General features: G+C 38.6%; 1 protein-coding gene across 1 annotated transcript; it reads left to right on the forward strand.

Moving 5' to 3' along the window:
- The first annotated feature begins 16,609 nt into the window (after positions 1-16,609).
- Positions 16,610-17,350, forward strand: LOC130736144 (agamous-like MADS-box protein AGL62). The gene has a single exon (XM_057587990.1). It carries the CDS (start codon positions 16,610-16,612, stop codon positions 17,348-17,350), a length of 741 nt encoding a protein of 246 aa, XP_057443973.1.
- Positions 17,351-18,349: the final 999 nt, after the last annotated feature.

The following is an 18,349-nucleotide window of genomic DNA, read 5'->3' on the forward strand; positions in this document are numbered from 1 at the left end:
CAGAAGGTGCAGGTGGATCTGGAGCAGATGTAGAAGCAGATGCAGAAGCAAGAGCTTTGGCCTTCAGAGCGGCAACTTCAGCTTCCAACTTAGCGGTTTGTTCCAGAGCGTCTAAGCGAGCAGCCTCGTTCTGAGCGGCTTCAACTTTTGCAGCTTCAAGACGTGCACCAGCGGCTCTGGCAAATTCGTCAGCTTGAGCAACTAACCTTTCCAATTCAGCTTCTCTGGCTTCAGCTTCAGCTCTCTTAGCCTTGGCTTCCTCTAAATTTTCTTCCTTATTCTTGGTATTATGAATTGCTTCTTTCAGCTTTATGAAGATCTTGGATTCACGGAGCACTTGTCTTCGTTCAGTCAGAGTCTCTTTCGTTACCTTGGCAGCCTCAACTCTAGCAGATCGCTCACGATCTGCAACAGCATGCATGTCCTCAATCTGTCTTTGCATCCAGCTGACAAAACTTCCCCATTGAGCATTAACCAGGTTTGGCTTTTCACTTAGGGTAGGGCAGTGATAGCATAGAGATTTCTCAGTTGTGTTGTTGCCTTATCATTAAATATGTTAATGCATTCCAGAAGGTTGGTGGGATCTGGATAGGTATAGGGAAGGATTGGGAGCTGTGTGGGTTGAGCAACGGCTTGGTTAGAGCTAGTGGCTTCTTGAGCAGAGGTCTCTACTTCAGAAGTTGGGGCAGAAATTGAGTCACCTGATAAGAAGTGGTCTGATCTGGAATGGGTTGAGGATTAGGATTGGAGAATACAAAATCCTTTGAAATAACTGGGAGTTGTTAGACAAAGAGATTTGTGAGGAATCCGGGGAAGAGAAAAATGGAAACACCACAGCTAAGGGTGTGGGGTTGAAGAGAGAGGAAGATGGTGAGATTGGATCAAAGATTTCATCAGGAGGTCCAGAGGTTCTCTCTTTCAGAACTTTCTGAAATTCACGTTCTGTGGAAGATATATTCTTTGGTGAGGATGGTTGTGGTAATTCTGGATGATTTGGGAATGGAAGATGGATAACAGGAGGAGTTGGGGCAGAGGATTCTTGGCGAATTTGATCAATAAGATCTGGTTTGGGAAGTGGAGATGTGTGATGTTCCGGAGTGGTAGTGATTGCAATTGCAGATGTAGAAATTGCAGTTGTTGAGGTTAAAGGGGTTGTGAGAGATTGGTATTTTGGGATGAGAGGGGCTGGAAAAGGAGGAAGTGATTGGGATGAAGAAGGGGAAGGAATAACATTAACATTAACAATAGGAGTACAGGAAACAACAACTTGAGACTTACTTGTCTCCTTGGCAGAGGATCTGGTGATCCGTGGATCTCTGCTCTGAGTTGATTGAAGCTTAGCAGCTTGTGTTTCAGACTTGACCTTTTTAGCTTTCTTCTTCTTTGATTTCCTTTCATCATCAGAGTCTGGCTCCTGATGCCTTTTCCTGGAAGGTCAGAACATGTCTGGAGGACAATCTGGAAGAGAGTTGAAAAGTCTTCAAAATCCACTTCAACTCCCTGTTCCTTCAGATCATTAACATACTCCTGAATTGCATATGGAGAGTCCTGTTTCGTCCAAAGAGGAAAGTTATCGACAACAATCCTCTGCTGGATAATCTTTTCTTGAAGCTCATCAGATGGAGGAACAACAATCTCTTCTACAATACTCATCTTCTTCAAATTCTTCACATTGAAGGCTTCTCCAGAATCAGCGTTCAGATCTTCTGTACAACTCGTAGAAATCAGATCTTCAACCAGCTTGCTCTATACAAAGATGTCAGAGAGAAGTGTTCCAAAAGGAATGTAGTAAATCGCGGTCTTCTTTTCACTGGATGTGGTTCTTGATTTCTTGATGCACTCCTTGAGATATGTGAAGATGAAGAAAGGTAGGCACAACTTCTTCTTGTTCTTGATGCAGAAGATCATTAACTTATGAGTAGCATTGATGTAGTAGAAGAGCTGGACAGAGTTCTTGGGTTGATGCAAGAGAGGATGATCTTGTGCCAAACTCTTAGTTTAGGATGAAGATCAATGGACTTGTACTTTGCCTTCTTTTGCTCACATTCTGGAACCGTTTTCCAGTGCCAAACTTCATACCTAGAAGTTGAGAAATTGATTTCTCTGAAATGACGATCTTCCTGCGCAGAACATGTGAGATAACATAGTAGTTGTCACACTCAGCGTGTTTCCAGAATTCTTTCACCAACTTGGTGTAGATTGGCCCAGTCAACCTTTCAAACTAACTGCTCCAACCTTGTGCTTCCACTTCTGGTCGGATGTCGATGCCATTATCAGCCAGATTTGCAAAGTCTACTCTCAGTTCCTTGATAACTCTGAGTTCTCTGACTGTGAAATTGCAGTGAACAGCAGCAGTTCTTTGGGTAATTGGGATGACCTTCGCATGATCTTCCGTATCAATTTCCTCTTGATGTTCTTCATTTCTGGGTGAAGGGGATCTTCTAGAAGAAGATTGCCCTGTGGGAAGACCAACAACCATTGTAGGAAACCTAGAAGGTCTCTCATTTGCAATATTTTCTTCTTGCTCTGTGCTCAGCGAAGAATTCAAGTGCAGCTTGCTCTTTAGGATCGGCGGTGTTGAAGTGGGACATGATGAGGTTTTGGGTATAGAGGGGTTATAAAGAGAGAGAGAGAGAGAGAAAAAACCACTTAGCAGTTTGAAAACACGTGCAAGTGAGTGAAGTGATGGAAACGTGTGTGATAACGTGGTTAGATAGTGATTTTGAAAAGTAACCGCTGAGTTGTTGAAGACATAAAACCAAAAAGTGAAAATCAACGGTTTAAAATTAATGTGGCAATAATAAGCATTAAATACTAATAGCACGCGGTGGAGAATCAAGTAGATTTGATCATTACAGCAGAAATTCCCGAGAGGCAAAAGGAACAAGGTATCAGAATAAATCTAACACGCGTTTGATATCTTATCACAGAAGTAATACCAATGGGTACCAAACTTCTGATTAAGTGACCTTCTGAACTAGACAACTTCTGATAAGGAAGCATCATAGGCAGAGGTTCTGATCCATCTTCATATAGGACAAAATTCCATATTCAGATTTTTTAGAATAAACTTAAATCTATCCCCTGCTAAGGGCTTTGTGAAGATATCTGCCCATTGATGGTCAGTATCCACAAACTTCAGAAGAAGTACGCCCTTCTGAACATAATCTCTAATAAAGTGATACTTTACCTCAATGTGCTTGGCTCTTGAGTGTAAGATAGGATTCTTACTTAGAGAGATGGCAGCAGTGTTGTCACAATAAATTGGGATATTGCTCTCAAAGATTTGATAATCTTCTAGATGATGTTTCATCCAGAGCATCTGAGTGCTACAAATAGCAGCTGAGATATATTCTGCCTCTGCAGTAGATAAAGCAATAGTAGATTGCCTCTTGCTTGCCCATGAGACTAAGTTACTTCCCAGAAATTGACAATTTCCAGAAGAACTTTTCCTTTCAGTTCTATCTCCGGCATAGTCAGCGTCACAATAACCCGAAAGCTTATACTCCGATGTCTTCTTATACATCAAGCCTAGGTTAGTAGAACCTTTCAGATATTTGAGAATTCTCTTAACAGCTGTTAAGTGAGTTTCTCTAGGATCTAATTGGAAACGAGCACATAAATGAACGCTGAAAAGAATACCTGGCCTGGATGCAGTCAGATAGAGAAGAGAGTCTATCATACCACAATAGAGCTTCTGACAAACCTTTGAGCTTGTAGGATGCATTGGTGTTTTAGCAGGAGTACATTCTGACATATGAACTTCTTCAGAAGTTCTTTGGTATATTTACTTTTATGAATGTATGTTGCTTTTGGTTGTTGATCTACTTGAATTCCCAGAAAGTATTTGAGTTCTCCCGTCATACTCATTTCAAATTCAGCCTGCATTAACATAGAAAATTCCTTGCAAAGAGAGGGATTAGCAGACCCAAATATAATATCATCAACATAGATTTGCACAATCAGAATATCTTTATTGTAAGATTTGCAAAAGGGAGTTGTATCCACTTTAACCCTTACGAAACCATTTTCCAGAAGGAAGGTACTGATTCTCTCATACCATGCTCTGGGAGCTTTCTTGAGACCATAGAGAGATTTCTTTAATTTGAAGACATGGTCTGGATGTTGAGCATCTTCAAACCCAGAGGGTTGATGAACATATACTTCTTCTGAAATGTAGTCGTTGAGGAACGCGCTCTTGACATCCATTTGATGAAGGACAATGTTGTGATTTACTGAGAATGAAATCAACAACCTTATAGCTTTTAACCTTGCTACAGGAGCAAAGGTTTCAGTGTAAACTATGCCTTTGTTGACTGTAGCCTTGTACAACAACCCTTGCCTTGTTTCTGACCACTTCTCCCTTCTCATTGAGTTTGTTTCTGGATACACACTTCGTTCCAATGATATGAGTATCCTTGGGTTTCTTGACAAGGTTCCAAACGTCGTTCTTGGTGAATTGATTCAGTTCTTCTTTCATAGCTAGAATCCAATCTTTATCTTGAAGAGCTTGATCAATGGAAGTTGGTTCGATCAATGAGACTAAACCCTTTAGGCTCAAGAGAGTCTCTTCAGAAGGTTTGAAGGCTGATCGGGTTCTGACTGGTTCATCTTTGTTTCCCAGAATCAATTCTTCAGGGTGAGACGCTATCACACGGCTATTCTTCTGATGTGGTGGATCAGAAGTTGTAGCAGCATCTTATGATGTGGTTGCTTCTGGATATTTTTATGCTCATATCTGCAAACTTTTCAGCTAGTCAGAGTCAAGCTTGTCATCAAATCTAACATAAATATCCTAGCAAATAACATTTCAATGATTTAGCATCAAACTTATGCAACTTATCCTTTGTGTTCAACATATAGCAAATGCAGCCAAAAGGATGAAAGTAAGAAATGTTGGGCTTTGTATTCTTCCACAATTCATAAGGAGTCTTATTCATAATTGGTCTTATGAAGATTTTGTTCTGAGTATAACATGCTGTGTTTACTGCCTCGGCCCAGAAGTGCTTTGCCATGTCAGTTTCTTGGATCATGGTTCTAGCCATCTCTTGAAGAGTTATGTTCTTCCTTTCCACAACGTCATTCTGCTGAGGAGTTCTAGGACAAGAGAAATCGTGTGATATGCCATAGGTATCAAAGATGTTATCAAACTCCTCATTCTCGTTTTGCACTTGGGCAACAAATGTAGAGAACACAAAATGCGACTCATCCTTGCGTCTTAAGAATTTTACCCATGTCCAGGGCTATAGTCGTCAACGATGACCATCCTATATTTTGTGCCCCCTATAGACTCAGTTTTCACCGGTCCAAATAGGTCAATATGCAGAAGTTCCACCGGCCTTGAGGTGGAAACAACATTCTTTGCCTTGAATGAGACTTTTGTAAATTTGCCTTTCTGACATGCTTCACAAAGAGCATCTGAAGAATACTTCAGAGTGGGTAAGCCCTGACAAGGTCAAGCTTACTTAGCTGAGAGATCTTTCTCTTGCTAGCATGCCCTAACCGTCTATGTCATACCCATTGCTCCTCGTTAAAAAACATAAGGCACTTTACTTTATGAGTTTCCAGCTCAGATAATCTGATCTTATAGATGTTGTTCCACCTCTTGCTGTTAAACAGAACAGAGTCCTCGATCTGACTTACAGCCCTGCAGTACTTTTGATTGAAAATAATGTCATAACCCTTGTCAGATAATTGACTTATTGATAATAAATTATGCATTAAGCTGTCAACTAATAAAACATTATCAATGCATGGACCCTTACCGACACCTATGGTTCCAGAACCAACAATCTTACCATTCTCGTTGCCTCCAAAACCAACATCACCTCCAGGTTTAAGTTTTAGGTCTTAGAACATACGCTTTTCTCCCGTCATGTGACACGAGCATCCACTGTCTAGGTACCAGGATTGGAGTCTCAGTGGAGCTATCAAGGATATCTGCAACATATACAATATTTTCCTTAGGTGCCCACTTTCTAGGTCCTTTCTTGTTAGTTACCCCAGAAGTTCTGACAACTTTGGGTCTTTCAACAGGATAATGCAAAGGAATCTGAGCCTGATATTTTGACATAGAAAATGTTCCTTTCTTGATAGGTAAAGACACTTCAGATTGTAAGGGTTCAGGAATTATGGTGCCAGAGGGAACAAAATGTTCATAAAGAGATTTAGGTTTAGGCATAAGAGGCTCATTTCTATTGGGTCTAGAATAGCCAATACCATTCATTCCATTTCTACTAACGCCATAGATCATTGAAGCCATTAAACTTCTATCTACGCTTTTAGCTAGGAACCTCTGAAAAGATTTTTCATATTTGGTTTCATTCTTATCATTAGAAGTACTGGATGCAATAACTTCTTCTAACTTGGAAATTTGAATTTTAAGAACAGAGTTAGAATTAACCAGAGCGAATTTGTTTTCATTTAATTATGAAATGGTTTTCTCATATTTAGTAGAAACTTCAGAAGCAGCAAGAAAATCCTTTTTCAACTTTTTATGCTTAGTCAGAAGAGAATCATGTTTACTCATGATGACTTGCGTTGACCCGATGAAGACTCTTGTTTTCCTTTGGCTTTTGATCCTTTGTATTTGCTTTGCCTGTGCTTCCAAAGGTGATTGATCCTTTTAGAAATCAATGAAAGCTCATCTTCATCAGAATCTTCAAACGATTCTTTTGAGACTTGTTCAGCTTAAAGCTACTTGGCCTTCTCAGAGTTAGACTTTAGAGCTATGGATTTATGCTTCCTCTGAGCTACATGATCAGCTCGATCTATCTCGTGACTCTTCAGAATATTGATAAGTTCTTCCAAGCTCATCTTGATGATGTCTTTAGACAGCTTCAAGGAAGTCACGAAGGGCATCCACTTCTCAGGTAGGCCTCTAAGAATCCTCTTTACGTGATCAGCAGTGGTGTAGCCTTTGTCCAGCACTCTAATCCCAGCAATGATCATCTGGAATCTGGAAAACATAACACTTAAGGATTCTTTAGGTTCCATCATGAAGGCTTCATACTTTATGATCAAAGACAACACCTTTGTCTCCTTGACTTCTTCATTTCCTTCATGGGACATCTTTAAAGAGTCAAAGATGGCCTTTGAAGAATCGCAGTCAGTGATCTTCTCATATTCTTCGTATGAGATAGCATTCAGCAAGATGGTTCTTGCTCTATGATGATCTTTGTACATCTTCTTTTGAATCTCATTCATCTTGTCTCTTGGAATCTTCACTCCATCTTCATCAACTGGACGAGTGTAGCCATCAACAACATGATCCCAGAGATCAGCATCAAAGCCAAGAAAGAAACTTTCAATTCTATCTTTCCAGTAATCAAACTTTTCTCCATCGAAGATAGGTGGTTTAGCACTGTAGTGATCTTTTTGAGCATCATTGGTGGTGGTCGCCATTTGAGTTTATCACACCGATTCGGATCTCTAAACACTGTTAAGTGTGGTAATCAGAACTTACGCTCTAATACCAATTGAAGGTATGAAAAACACTAGAAATGGGGGGTTTGAATAGGGTTTTTAAAACTAAACCGCTTTCTCTTAAAGATATTGAGTATCTTTTCGGTGAAAGAATGTAAAGTGCTAAGAGTGAGGGATAAAGAAAAGCACACAATGATTTTATCCTGGTTAACTTGATGAATCACTCAAGCTAGTCCAGTCCACCCGTTAAGGTGATTTCTTCCTTCTTAGAATGAAGGCAATTCACTATTCAAAGATTGTTACAACTACACTAGCACACCTTGCTCAGTGACTCACAATGGTAAGAACTAGCAACACTAAGACAACCTTGCCTTAGTATTCTCAAGAATACTTACCTAACCGGTCCCTCAAGGAACTACAAACAGAGTTTCCTAATAAGTTTGGTTTACAAAGATATGCTTCTAGACAAGCAGAAGTAAACACAATAAAAACAATGAAGAATTATTGCTAAGGTATTCGCTTGCAGGTTTTTCACTTGTATGCACAATAGTTTTTAGCTGATTTCTTCTATCTTCAGCCTTTAAATACTCCAAGGTTTAGGGTGTGTATTCGTTGGATGAATCTGTCCGTTGGAGGGCAGTTCTGGAATTTCCAGAGCCTGCTATGGCTGAACGTCGTAGGTAAGGCGGTCAGAAAGGTACATCTGCTTTTGTACGAATGACAATGACTTGTCTTAGCCTAGTTGACTCTTGATCTTGGGCGACGCTTCATATAGGAACTCGTGAAGCTTGGATCCACTGATCTTCAGAACTTCTCCTTCTGGACCATTCAACAGAACTTCTGGTCTTTAGAATGTGAAGTGCTTCAGATCTTGAGAGCTAGCTTGTTCTTGGACTTCAGAGCTTTCAAGCCTTCAGCTTCTCGACCGTTCATCAGAACATCTGGTCTTTAGAGTTTCAGCGCTTGAGTCTTCAGAGTCCACATCAGAGCTTTAATCTTCAGAACATCTGATGCGTTTGCTACCGTTCAGAAGAACATAGTGAATGCAGAAGCGTAACGTTGGCTACTCTTGAGTCTTTAACTTCTGATAAATGTTGAGTCTTTAAATCAGAGTTAGAGCCTGTTTGCCACAACTTAAAAGACAAACGTTAGAGTACCATAATTGTTCATACATAATAAATAAACTTGTTATCATCAAAACATAGAGTTATACCACCTGACCAAATCTTGGTCCTACATCGGTGGTCTTCATGTTTTAGGTCTTCATCCTTTTATATACTTCAGCAGCAGCAGCAGCAGCAGCATAGGCACTAGGGTTAGCATGGGCTGAAGTAATAGATTGCAACAACCATCAAATCAAAACTGAATCTCCAAAGATCTTGTTGCGTTTTTTCCAAGTATAGATAGAAACAAAACTTTTATCAAAGATTGTTTCAACAAATAACAACCCACAATTAGAACCCTTATGGTACAGCTACTTGAACCTCAAGTAACTTATAAAACATATCTTCATAAGATCTTCAAGGGCCCACAATTATGTTCCAAGCAGAGGACTGATGTCCTAGCTACACGAAGTCGGATGCCACGGCATCGGCTTCGACAACCTGTTGTTTTTGACAAAATGCATGACAACAAAGTAACAACATGAAGGAATGAATAAAATCTATTAAGGGAGGGACACGTGTCACTGTGTGGTGCAATGTGGGGGAAATAAAAAAATCAAATTTATTCCTTGGAACGCGTGCCTGGAAAGTGTTCTTGAAATGTTGTTGTTTTAATATATATATATATATATATATATAGATGAAAGGTTATTGCAGGGATGACAAAAGTTACAATTATTTAATTACTCAAATTAAGTTAATTAAAAATTGACTCATTCATAAATGGTGAAATTATTGATTTTGTTTTGTTACACAAAACATTGACTTTACTCATGTAAAAATATGTTTTTCTTTATCACTTGCTAGTAAACAGTACCGTTATTCCGTTATTTATATATTTAGTTTGACAGCAAAAAAAAGATATCTTTAGTAATAGAGAAACCTCCAAGAGTACCCAAGCTCTTTGAGACTAAAGTTTGTGTCTCATTAAAACCTAACTACGAAAAACTCAATATGGATAAAAATCTAGTGAAGGAAAAAGAGTACAACACACTTTAGAGAGCACAAGTATATTACAAACAAGAAAAGCCAACTCTATTTAACCAGTCTATAAACCACACCCTAATCTGTAAACCAGCAGCCCTGGCACCATTTAAAACAACACCTCCATATTCACGAACAACCAATCCTCCATTATATGCCCTGCACACCATCCCCATACAATAGTAATGATCATAAAACCATGCCTATCCTTCCTCCCTGCATAAAAAAACAATCCAACACAGAAAACTAAACCAGGCAAAGCCCTTCTAAGAATGATCCTGTCTTACAAAAGTACCTACCAAAAATAACACCCCCTAGCTAGAAACACCACAGAAACGAATACTGCCACACATACCCAGCTAACACCAATCACCAACAACGCAACACCCCACAAAACCCCAGGCACCGAGAATAAAGTAAAGAAGCTACTGAAAGTTAGGATCGTTTGATATGACTTGATCCGGTAGCCTTAAAATCATTGCCTCATCTAACCCATTATAAACGACACCCAACTCCTTGCCCACCTTCCAAGCCTGCCTTGCCCAGGATTCTACTCCCATGTCGCCTAAATCATCATCAGACCAGAGAGGATCTTCCACAATTGGCACCTTTTTTGAACTTTGCCCCCAGTAGCGCCACCACTGACCGCTGTCGACCTTCCTCTCCTCTTCCTCCCTCGTCTTTGGTTCACTCTTCGGAGAGCTTTTTCCTCTGAAACTTCATCATCATCATCCGTTCGTAGACTTGCCAACTCCCGTGGGTGTTTTTCCTTTGACCCACCGACCCGCTCCACCCCAAATTCAAACCCGACTTGATCACCTACTACCTTAGAAAAATTCCACGTATTGCTTGACAGTCCAAGCAATTTAGTATCTGTTGAACCAACTGCACAACGAGCCAATGTTATTCCGTCATTTATCTTGTAGTAATAAATAATAAACTAAATATTCACTAATAGTATCACATATAAATATTTATTTACTGATATTAAATACAAACTAACATTCTCTTGTCATTTGCTACTACTTTTTTTTTTTGAGAAACCAAATATTATATATAATAGGCGAAATCCAAAGTACAATACATAGACTAGTTCAAAGAAACAAAGGCAAAAGGAAGAAATTACAGGAAACGAAAACAACACAAAGAAGAACAGTAAAACAAAACAACAAAGGAAGAGCAGGAACAACAACAAGGGCGCAGGCAGAAACAGAGGAGACGTAGAACAGTAGCGACACACTCCAGACCACCTCGCAGCAAGGGAAGTAGGATTAAGCAGCAGCAGCACATAACAACCAGCTACACGACACAATTACGGCACTAAAGTGTCCAGGCACACTCACAAATTATCGGTTCTACAGCAGCCATCTTTGGCAAGTTTATCCGCCTCCACATTAACTTCCAGGAAGACATGGTGAAATCCCACACAATTCACTTGAAGGGCGAGGTAGTCAATATGGTTAAGATCGTTAAGCAAATCAAGAGGCCTCCTTTGAGAAGAAAGTACCCGACCAATAGCCAAGGTTGAATCGCTTTCAATAAGAGTGTTGCTAATTAAAAATTGTTGATAGAAGAGCAAGGCATGGAGGATAGCGTTGACCTCCGCTTCGAAAGCCCAGACGTGCCCAATGCTCTTGGAAAAATACACCAAAATAAGGTTATCATGGTTGCGGATAACACCACCAATACCTGAGGGCCTCAGGTTACATTTCAATGCACCGTTGACGTTGAACTTTAGCAACCCGAAAGAAGGACTTTCTTAAAACTGTTACCTACAAATATAGACTATTTTTAAAAAAGTATATTAATTTTTATTATTTATCACTTTCTTAGTCAAAATCAATTAGTGACCTACAGATTTTAATCTAAATAAACTCATTAATAAAATATAATTTAACTTTAGTAAATTCTATAAATATAAAATTATATATAAAAATAAAATAAAAAAAATTATAGATTATTTAATTTGTTAAAATTTATAAATTTTAAATTTAAATTTACTCCGTTGAAATTTCATTAGTTACTCATTACTGATATCATATTCTATCATTATCAAGTCTACCTCAAACGCATGATAGGATATAAGTCTATCATGTTCTTATCTTATCCAACCCTTATCCATCTCTATATTTATAATTAAATAAAGACTAATTTAAGAAAATAATATTAATATTATTTTTAAAATTTATTAATTTAATTATTTATCACTTTCTACTAGTAAATTAAAATCAATTAATTACTTATGTATATTAAATTTAAATAGACTTAGTAATAAATAAATTGAATTTAATTATTTTTAAAACAGATATTGACTCATTCATAAAATAAATAAATAAATAATAATAGACTAATTACTTTTTAAAATTTTTTTTTTTAAAATTAAATTCTATCATTTCATTGTTGATATCATATCCTTTCACCTCCAACACATGATACATAAAATCTTATCACGTTCTTATCATTTTCTGCCATAATCCATCTCTCTACCCTATCTTGCGCTTATCATATCTGATCCCAAACATGTCTTTAAAGGGCCAAGGCATATACTTAAGCACAATGACACCAAGAAAATATGCGCTCGGAAGCTCGACTTAAAGGACTTTTAACTTTCTTGCAGAGACATTGAACCTACACATCTAGCCTATAAATACAGGTTTAATCGTTCATTTAGATAAATGCTAGATTGGGAAAGCCTTGGGGCCGGCAAAATGTTTCGCTGGAAGGCTTGAGTGGACCTTAAGAGCGCTAATATGGATCAAGCTAGGTGAAGGATGGACAAGAAACATTAATGTGAAATAATGATAGACACTTAGGGACTAAGGAGGTACCTGCCTATGTGCGGGCATAGATCTTGTACGAACTCTTGGGCCAAGATATTAAAAGGCCCAAGAGTCGACTAGGGTTAGTTTAGGGTTCCAATAACCCCCTATAAAAGAGAAATTGTATACGTTGAGAAAAGGACTTTTGATTGATATACATTAGGTGGCTAGGTTATTACAAGACCCTACCTCTGCTAGGGTTTTAGACTTGTTCCTTCCTCATTTTTCTCTATAAATGAACAATAGGGGTCGTATGTGCGAGATCGAGAAATTCATTCCACGGTCGTGTGGTTTCTTAAGTGAGAATTGTGAGATAGAGACGTGTTATAGGCGCCATAGAGTTTCGCCGGAGCAAAGGTGTGTTTCTCCACCGCGTCGGTGTATAGGAGACTGGGGCCTGTTCGTTAACAACAGGTCTTGGAGGAGCATGTTTAGCAGGAGCATGTTTACAAAGATCTGGTACCTAATCCAATGCTTGCCCCAAATTAGGACGACCCAGGTCGAGCAGAACTAGATATGGGACCTCAACAACACAAGGGAAAACCGCTGCCACCGGCGGTGACGCTAGAAGATTTTGCACGGTTTTGCACCAACATTGACGTGATCCGCGTCACACAAGCATCTACAGGCTCAGCTGGATTTCCTCTGCCTTGAACACGACCACTGTCAGATGGCTTGCATTAGACGAAAACTGTGGTGAAACTCAAGTCATTCTCCGTTCAAGAAATCAATATTTAATGCATGGCTGAATTTCAAATTACTTGTTGCTGTCAAAATAAAATTTAAATTAGTTACTAGTGTTATAGACAAAAAAAACTGTAAAAATACTTATATATGACAATTTTTTCTTTTTAACACCTTAAATCCACTCACACTCAGAAAAATAGAAATAAAAGAAAAGAAAACGATATAAATAAGACATATGATTAATGATGTGTTAGAAAATGAAAAAAAAATACAAGAACAAAGTAAGTGGAAATAGAACAAAAGTGTAGAAAAAAAAAGAAGGTCCAGTTTTAAAAACATTTATATTCACACTCAATTACACTTTGAGTATATTTTTACTTACTTTTTATTGAAAATTAATATGTTAATTTTATTATTCGTATTTAGATATTAATTTCTCAATGGTGATGGTCGCATTCCTACTGAAGATGATTCAGTTGAGCCTGCTAAAGCTTATTCTGCTGTTGAATCATATCTATGTTCTCCTGCATCGACCGCTAATCATCGGGGGGTAACAAAGACTAGAGGAGGCAAAACGTTGTCAATCAAAACTCCACCTATGCTCTCAACCTCCTCGCTCTTGTCACCTCCAGGAGCGCGACCTCCAATGGTTATTCTCCCTCCGCCAACGTTTCGATACCCACATCCACCTTTTTTGCCCAGTACTCTTCCGCTTCCCACTACTACTCTTTCACCTCTACCATTTCCAGGGCTACGTCCCCCATTCCAGCTTGGACCTCATCGTCCATCTCTCACGCCATCATTACGAGTCTTCATCAATTTGAACTAACAATAACTACAAGACCTCAGAAAAGTTTATCATATACCCATAGACGACATCAATGCTCACATTGAGTAAAATAATGAAGCAAACCAAGTCGGAACCCTTGCAGAAGTAGGAATGTCTAAAGACCTAGCCGTTTTTGTATAATAATCAAGTGAGCATGCCAATTACAAATGAACATTTTCCTCTTATAGAGGAAAAGTCTAAAACCCTAAATATGATTCCAAATGGGACTCTTAGGCCTCATAGAATAACGATCCATCATTACATACTGTTAACCATACTTGGCCGGCCATAATAGTGTAAAATCCCTAAAACAAGGAACCAACTCGCCATCTGCATGAGTGGCTTGCCATGAGCGGAGGCTTTAGAATGGACGCTTCCTTTGCCCTAACACAACTCCCTAGTTATATCTTGATCACCGAAGGCTGACACTTAGGTTAAATTTCTGGGATCCTTGCTCGCCTCAACCATAAAACATTTTGAGAGTGATCGCCTTCTAAGGTGAGCCTAGGAAGTCCCTAATAAGTCCAAATTAAATTAATATTTCAAACACTACATATACATATGTAGAAATATCAAGATATCTAATCCCAAAATACAGGTCATGGTATTGATGAATTATTGCCAGAATAAACTGAAAATGAATTCAAGCTTAAGCATTGGGGTATTTTTTTTTTGTTATGAACCGTCACGCAGGATCTGGTCATTGGTCAGGACGTAGAAGAATTCTTCTTGAGACCCAATTTGTAGAAAAGAAGCCTGCTCGTCCTTGACAGAGCTTCTTCTAATTTACGATTCCTTTAGAAAATACTTGCTTGATTTTATTCAATACTGAAATACCTATTTATAATAAGGGTTGAGTACAAGAAAATAGGAAACTAGAAAACTCGGAAACTAAGAAACAAATCCTAAGGTCTTATAAAATAAGATAGAATCAAATCCTAACTTATAAAGATATAACAATAAAATAGAATTATCCTAAATATCCTAAATAAACCTAACAATTAAAATATGCTTATTGATAAAAATAAAACAAATCATATCAGCATCAATTCAAATATGCATCTATATCATCACACCCCTCCTCAACATTGACCTTGTCCCCAAGGTCAAATTGTAAGATCGTTCTTCGGGTCGTTGTCATCATCGGGAACCTCAATAAAAAATAGCCTTTTACACTCGTGCCTAGTTAAATATGATTCATCACAGTTGTAACACATCCCTTTTTCCCTCATTTCCGCCATTTCAGCTCGTGTTAACCTTTTAAAAAAAGGTGTTGAAGAGCCCCCTCTGTTGTTTCCACTTGCTGGCTTGGAGATTTCTCCACTTCCTTGTCAATCTGGTTTTTGTCAATCAGGAAATCAAATGGCCATTCCTCACAGTCCATGGTGGAAGAGTTCTGTGTGATACCTTTTGTTTACGTTCTAATGCTCGAGCCAGGTTCATGGCAGCACCGAGATTTTTGGGTTGCTGCATCTCGATATCAATTCTGAGTTCTTCTGTTAACCCAGTAGTGATCATGTCCACTTTATGATGGTATTTCAGGTCAGAATTCCTAGCCAGCAACGATTGGAATAGACTAGACATTGGTATTCCTCAACAAATCCTGTTTGTTTTAGGTTCGAGAGTTCCCCTATGGAATTGTTACTCAAGGGTGGCCCGAACCTTACATGACAACCTTCCTTAAAACGGTTCCAGTCCAATTCTTCTCCTTCCTGGTCAATATGATCAAACCATAATTGAGCCTCGCCCAAGAGATGGAAAGTCGCTAGTCCCACACAGTCTTCCTCAGCAGTTCTTTAGCTATGGAAGAATCGCTCACAGCGTTCCAGCCAACCCAAAGGAACGTCGCTGCCGTCATAAACTAGAAACTCCATCTTAGAATATCATGGCGCCATGGATTTTCCTGCGCCGTCACGTACGTCGGTGCTGCCGTCACGTACGCCAGTGCTGCTGCCGTCTGCGCTGGTTCCCAGGGTTTTCTTCTCAAAGTCCCGAACGACGACGAAGAGTTCCGCCATATGTTCTTCTAGAGCTTGCTGCCTGGCAACCATTTGTTCCATGAAAGCGTTCAGCTTTACTATCAAATCCACGTCCCCCATGACAACCGACATTGGGGTCTTTGTTAATCCAATCAGTATATGATAAATATTTCCAACCAAAAAGTTATATAAGTTGGTACTTGCTATAACAGGAAAAATCATGGTTCATTGGTGGACTAGTTTTAACATGGTCCACCGTTAATATTTACAATTAATCTTGCTTAATTTCTAGAAACAGATGAAGAGGCGTAAGTTGTCAATTGATATTTTTTAAAACAAATAAAAAATAAATATTGTTGCATAAGTATAGACACCCTGTGAACAGTTGTCCCGAAAGAAAAATTTACTCAAAATATGCTCTGGATTTTTTTTTCATAAACTTATCTTATTAATAAAATATTTATCTTTACAAAAAATCAGAGTCATATTGCGAACAGCTGTCTGTAATGCAGCATTGATTCAAAATTAATTTTATACTATATGAGCCATGCGAATGAGGATATGCACAAAATTTCAATCCAGATACATGTCAATACAACATTAATCTATGCATAAAAAATTGCCTATAAAAAGAGCAATTTTTACGTGATTTCAAAATGTGTCTGCAACTCATCTTCTACACTCTTATCCCTCCATTTCTCTTTATTTCGTTCTTCAACAGCCATGTCCACCTCAGGAAAGAAAAGTTGGGGGCGTAAAAAGATTGACATAAAGAAAATGACGAATCAGAAACATTTGCAGGTTACTTTCTCGAAGCGCCGCACTGGGATCTTCAAGAAAGCAAGCGAGCTCTCCACGCTTTCTGATGCAGAGATGGCTCTCATCGTCATCTCGCCGGGCCAGAAGGTGTTTTCATTCGGCCATCCGAATGTTGAGACAGTCATTGAGAAGTACCTCTTGGAGGTCCCGACTCAACCGGCTGACAACATGCAATACGTCAATGCTCAGAGTAGCGCTGACGTGCTTGGGCTCAATGCAAAAATATTTCTATTTAAAAACCAAATTGATGCTGAGAAGAAGCACATCAAGGAGCTAGATCGTCAGATCAAGGTAGTTCAAGCTCAATTTTGGGGGGCCTCTCTGATTAAAGAGATGGACAAGTCTCAACTTGAGCAGTTCAAGGGGGCCTTGGATGAGGTCAAGAAGCAAGTCACTCGCTATTGTGACATGCTCCCTATGCAAGGTGATGTTGATGCTAGTGATGCCCCTACCAACCCACCAATGTATCAACATTTTGCTGCTGGACCCTCGAACGCCATGATCCCTCTCCACCACCCACCACCAACACCTCCTCAGGTGTTTTCACCACTGAATTTTCAAGGCCCAATGATGCAGACTCAAACCTTTTTTGGTGGCCTTAACAACAAGGGAGGACATGGAGGACCACCCCCTGGTTTCTACTAATATCATCCCATGATGATGAAGATGATGCCCAATTTTTTTTCAAGTTCAAGTTTTTTCAATAATCATAGAACACAGGCGTAACTAGTTTCATGTACGTGATATAGTTAGGACTGTTTAGGATTTGAAATTTAATTATCGCTTCATAAGTTGTTTTGAAATTTGTTCCCCTTCTATTACCTATCTATTATGTAGTTGGGAACTATTGTGGTGTAGTTTCATATATGCATTATTCAAATAAAGGGCTTCATACTAGAAAAAAAAATTGTGTTTTCTTTATGTCTTTTCTCTCCAAAATAGCCCCTTATTCCTTCATCTGGTGGAACGCATTTGAAATTTTCAAGTGAAATTGGCCAAAAATATAGATATGTGTTAAAATCAATCAAATGTTTTAATATTATTTATGCTGAACATTTCCCACGATGTTGTCCCAAAGGGTCAAAACCTTTATGAGAAGTTTCGACTATGTATATGCCATTTCATGTATGTAATTTAGATTAATGGTGAAATTTTGTTTGAAGATTAGTAAAAACTATGACATAAATCATACTAAAGTATATACGATGATAATTTGCACTTACACCATTGTCTATAGAACAGCACTCCTCAGGAGTACCGCTTTATCATCTTATATACTTTAGTATGATTTATGTCATAGTATTAATTCAGAACACTCTTAATTTATATATAAGGAAGAGGCTACGTATAATAAGGACATATTCTTGCGTAATGTCAAATTTTATGGATTAACAGTGTAAAAAAATTAAAAGAGAAAACCAGGGCTTTCTGCTAGGTTTGAGCGTTGGAAGGTTCCATTGCCGCTCAAGACCTCTCATAATTTTAATGACGCCATCTTTGATACATTGTCGATTTTTTCTGTTAACCCCCAGTAAAGACTGGTACGATTCAATTAAACATTTTGTTCATTTGGATTTGTCTGAGTTGTAGCTTTATAATTTGGATTAGGTTTATCGTAATTTGGAGTTCTTCGTTGTTTAAGGC

Source organism: Lotus japonicus, chromosome 2 (assembly GCF_012489685.1).
Source record: "Lotus japonicus ecotype B-129 chromosome 2, LjGifu_v1.2".
Lineage (NCBI taxonomy): Eukaryota > Viridiplantae > Streptophyta > Magnoliopsida > Fabales > Fabaceae > Lotus > Lotus japonicus.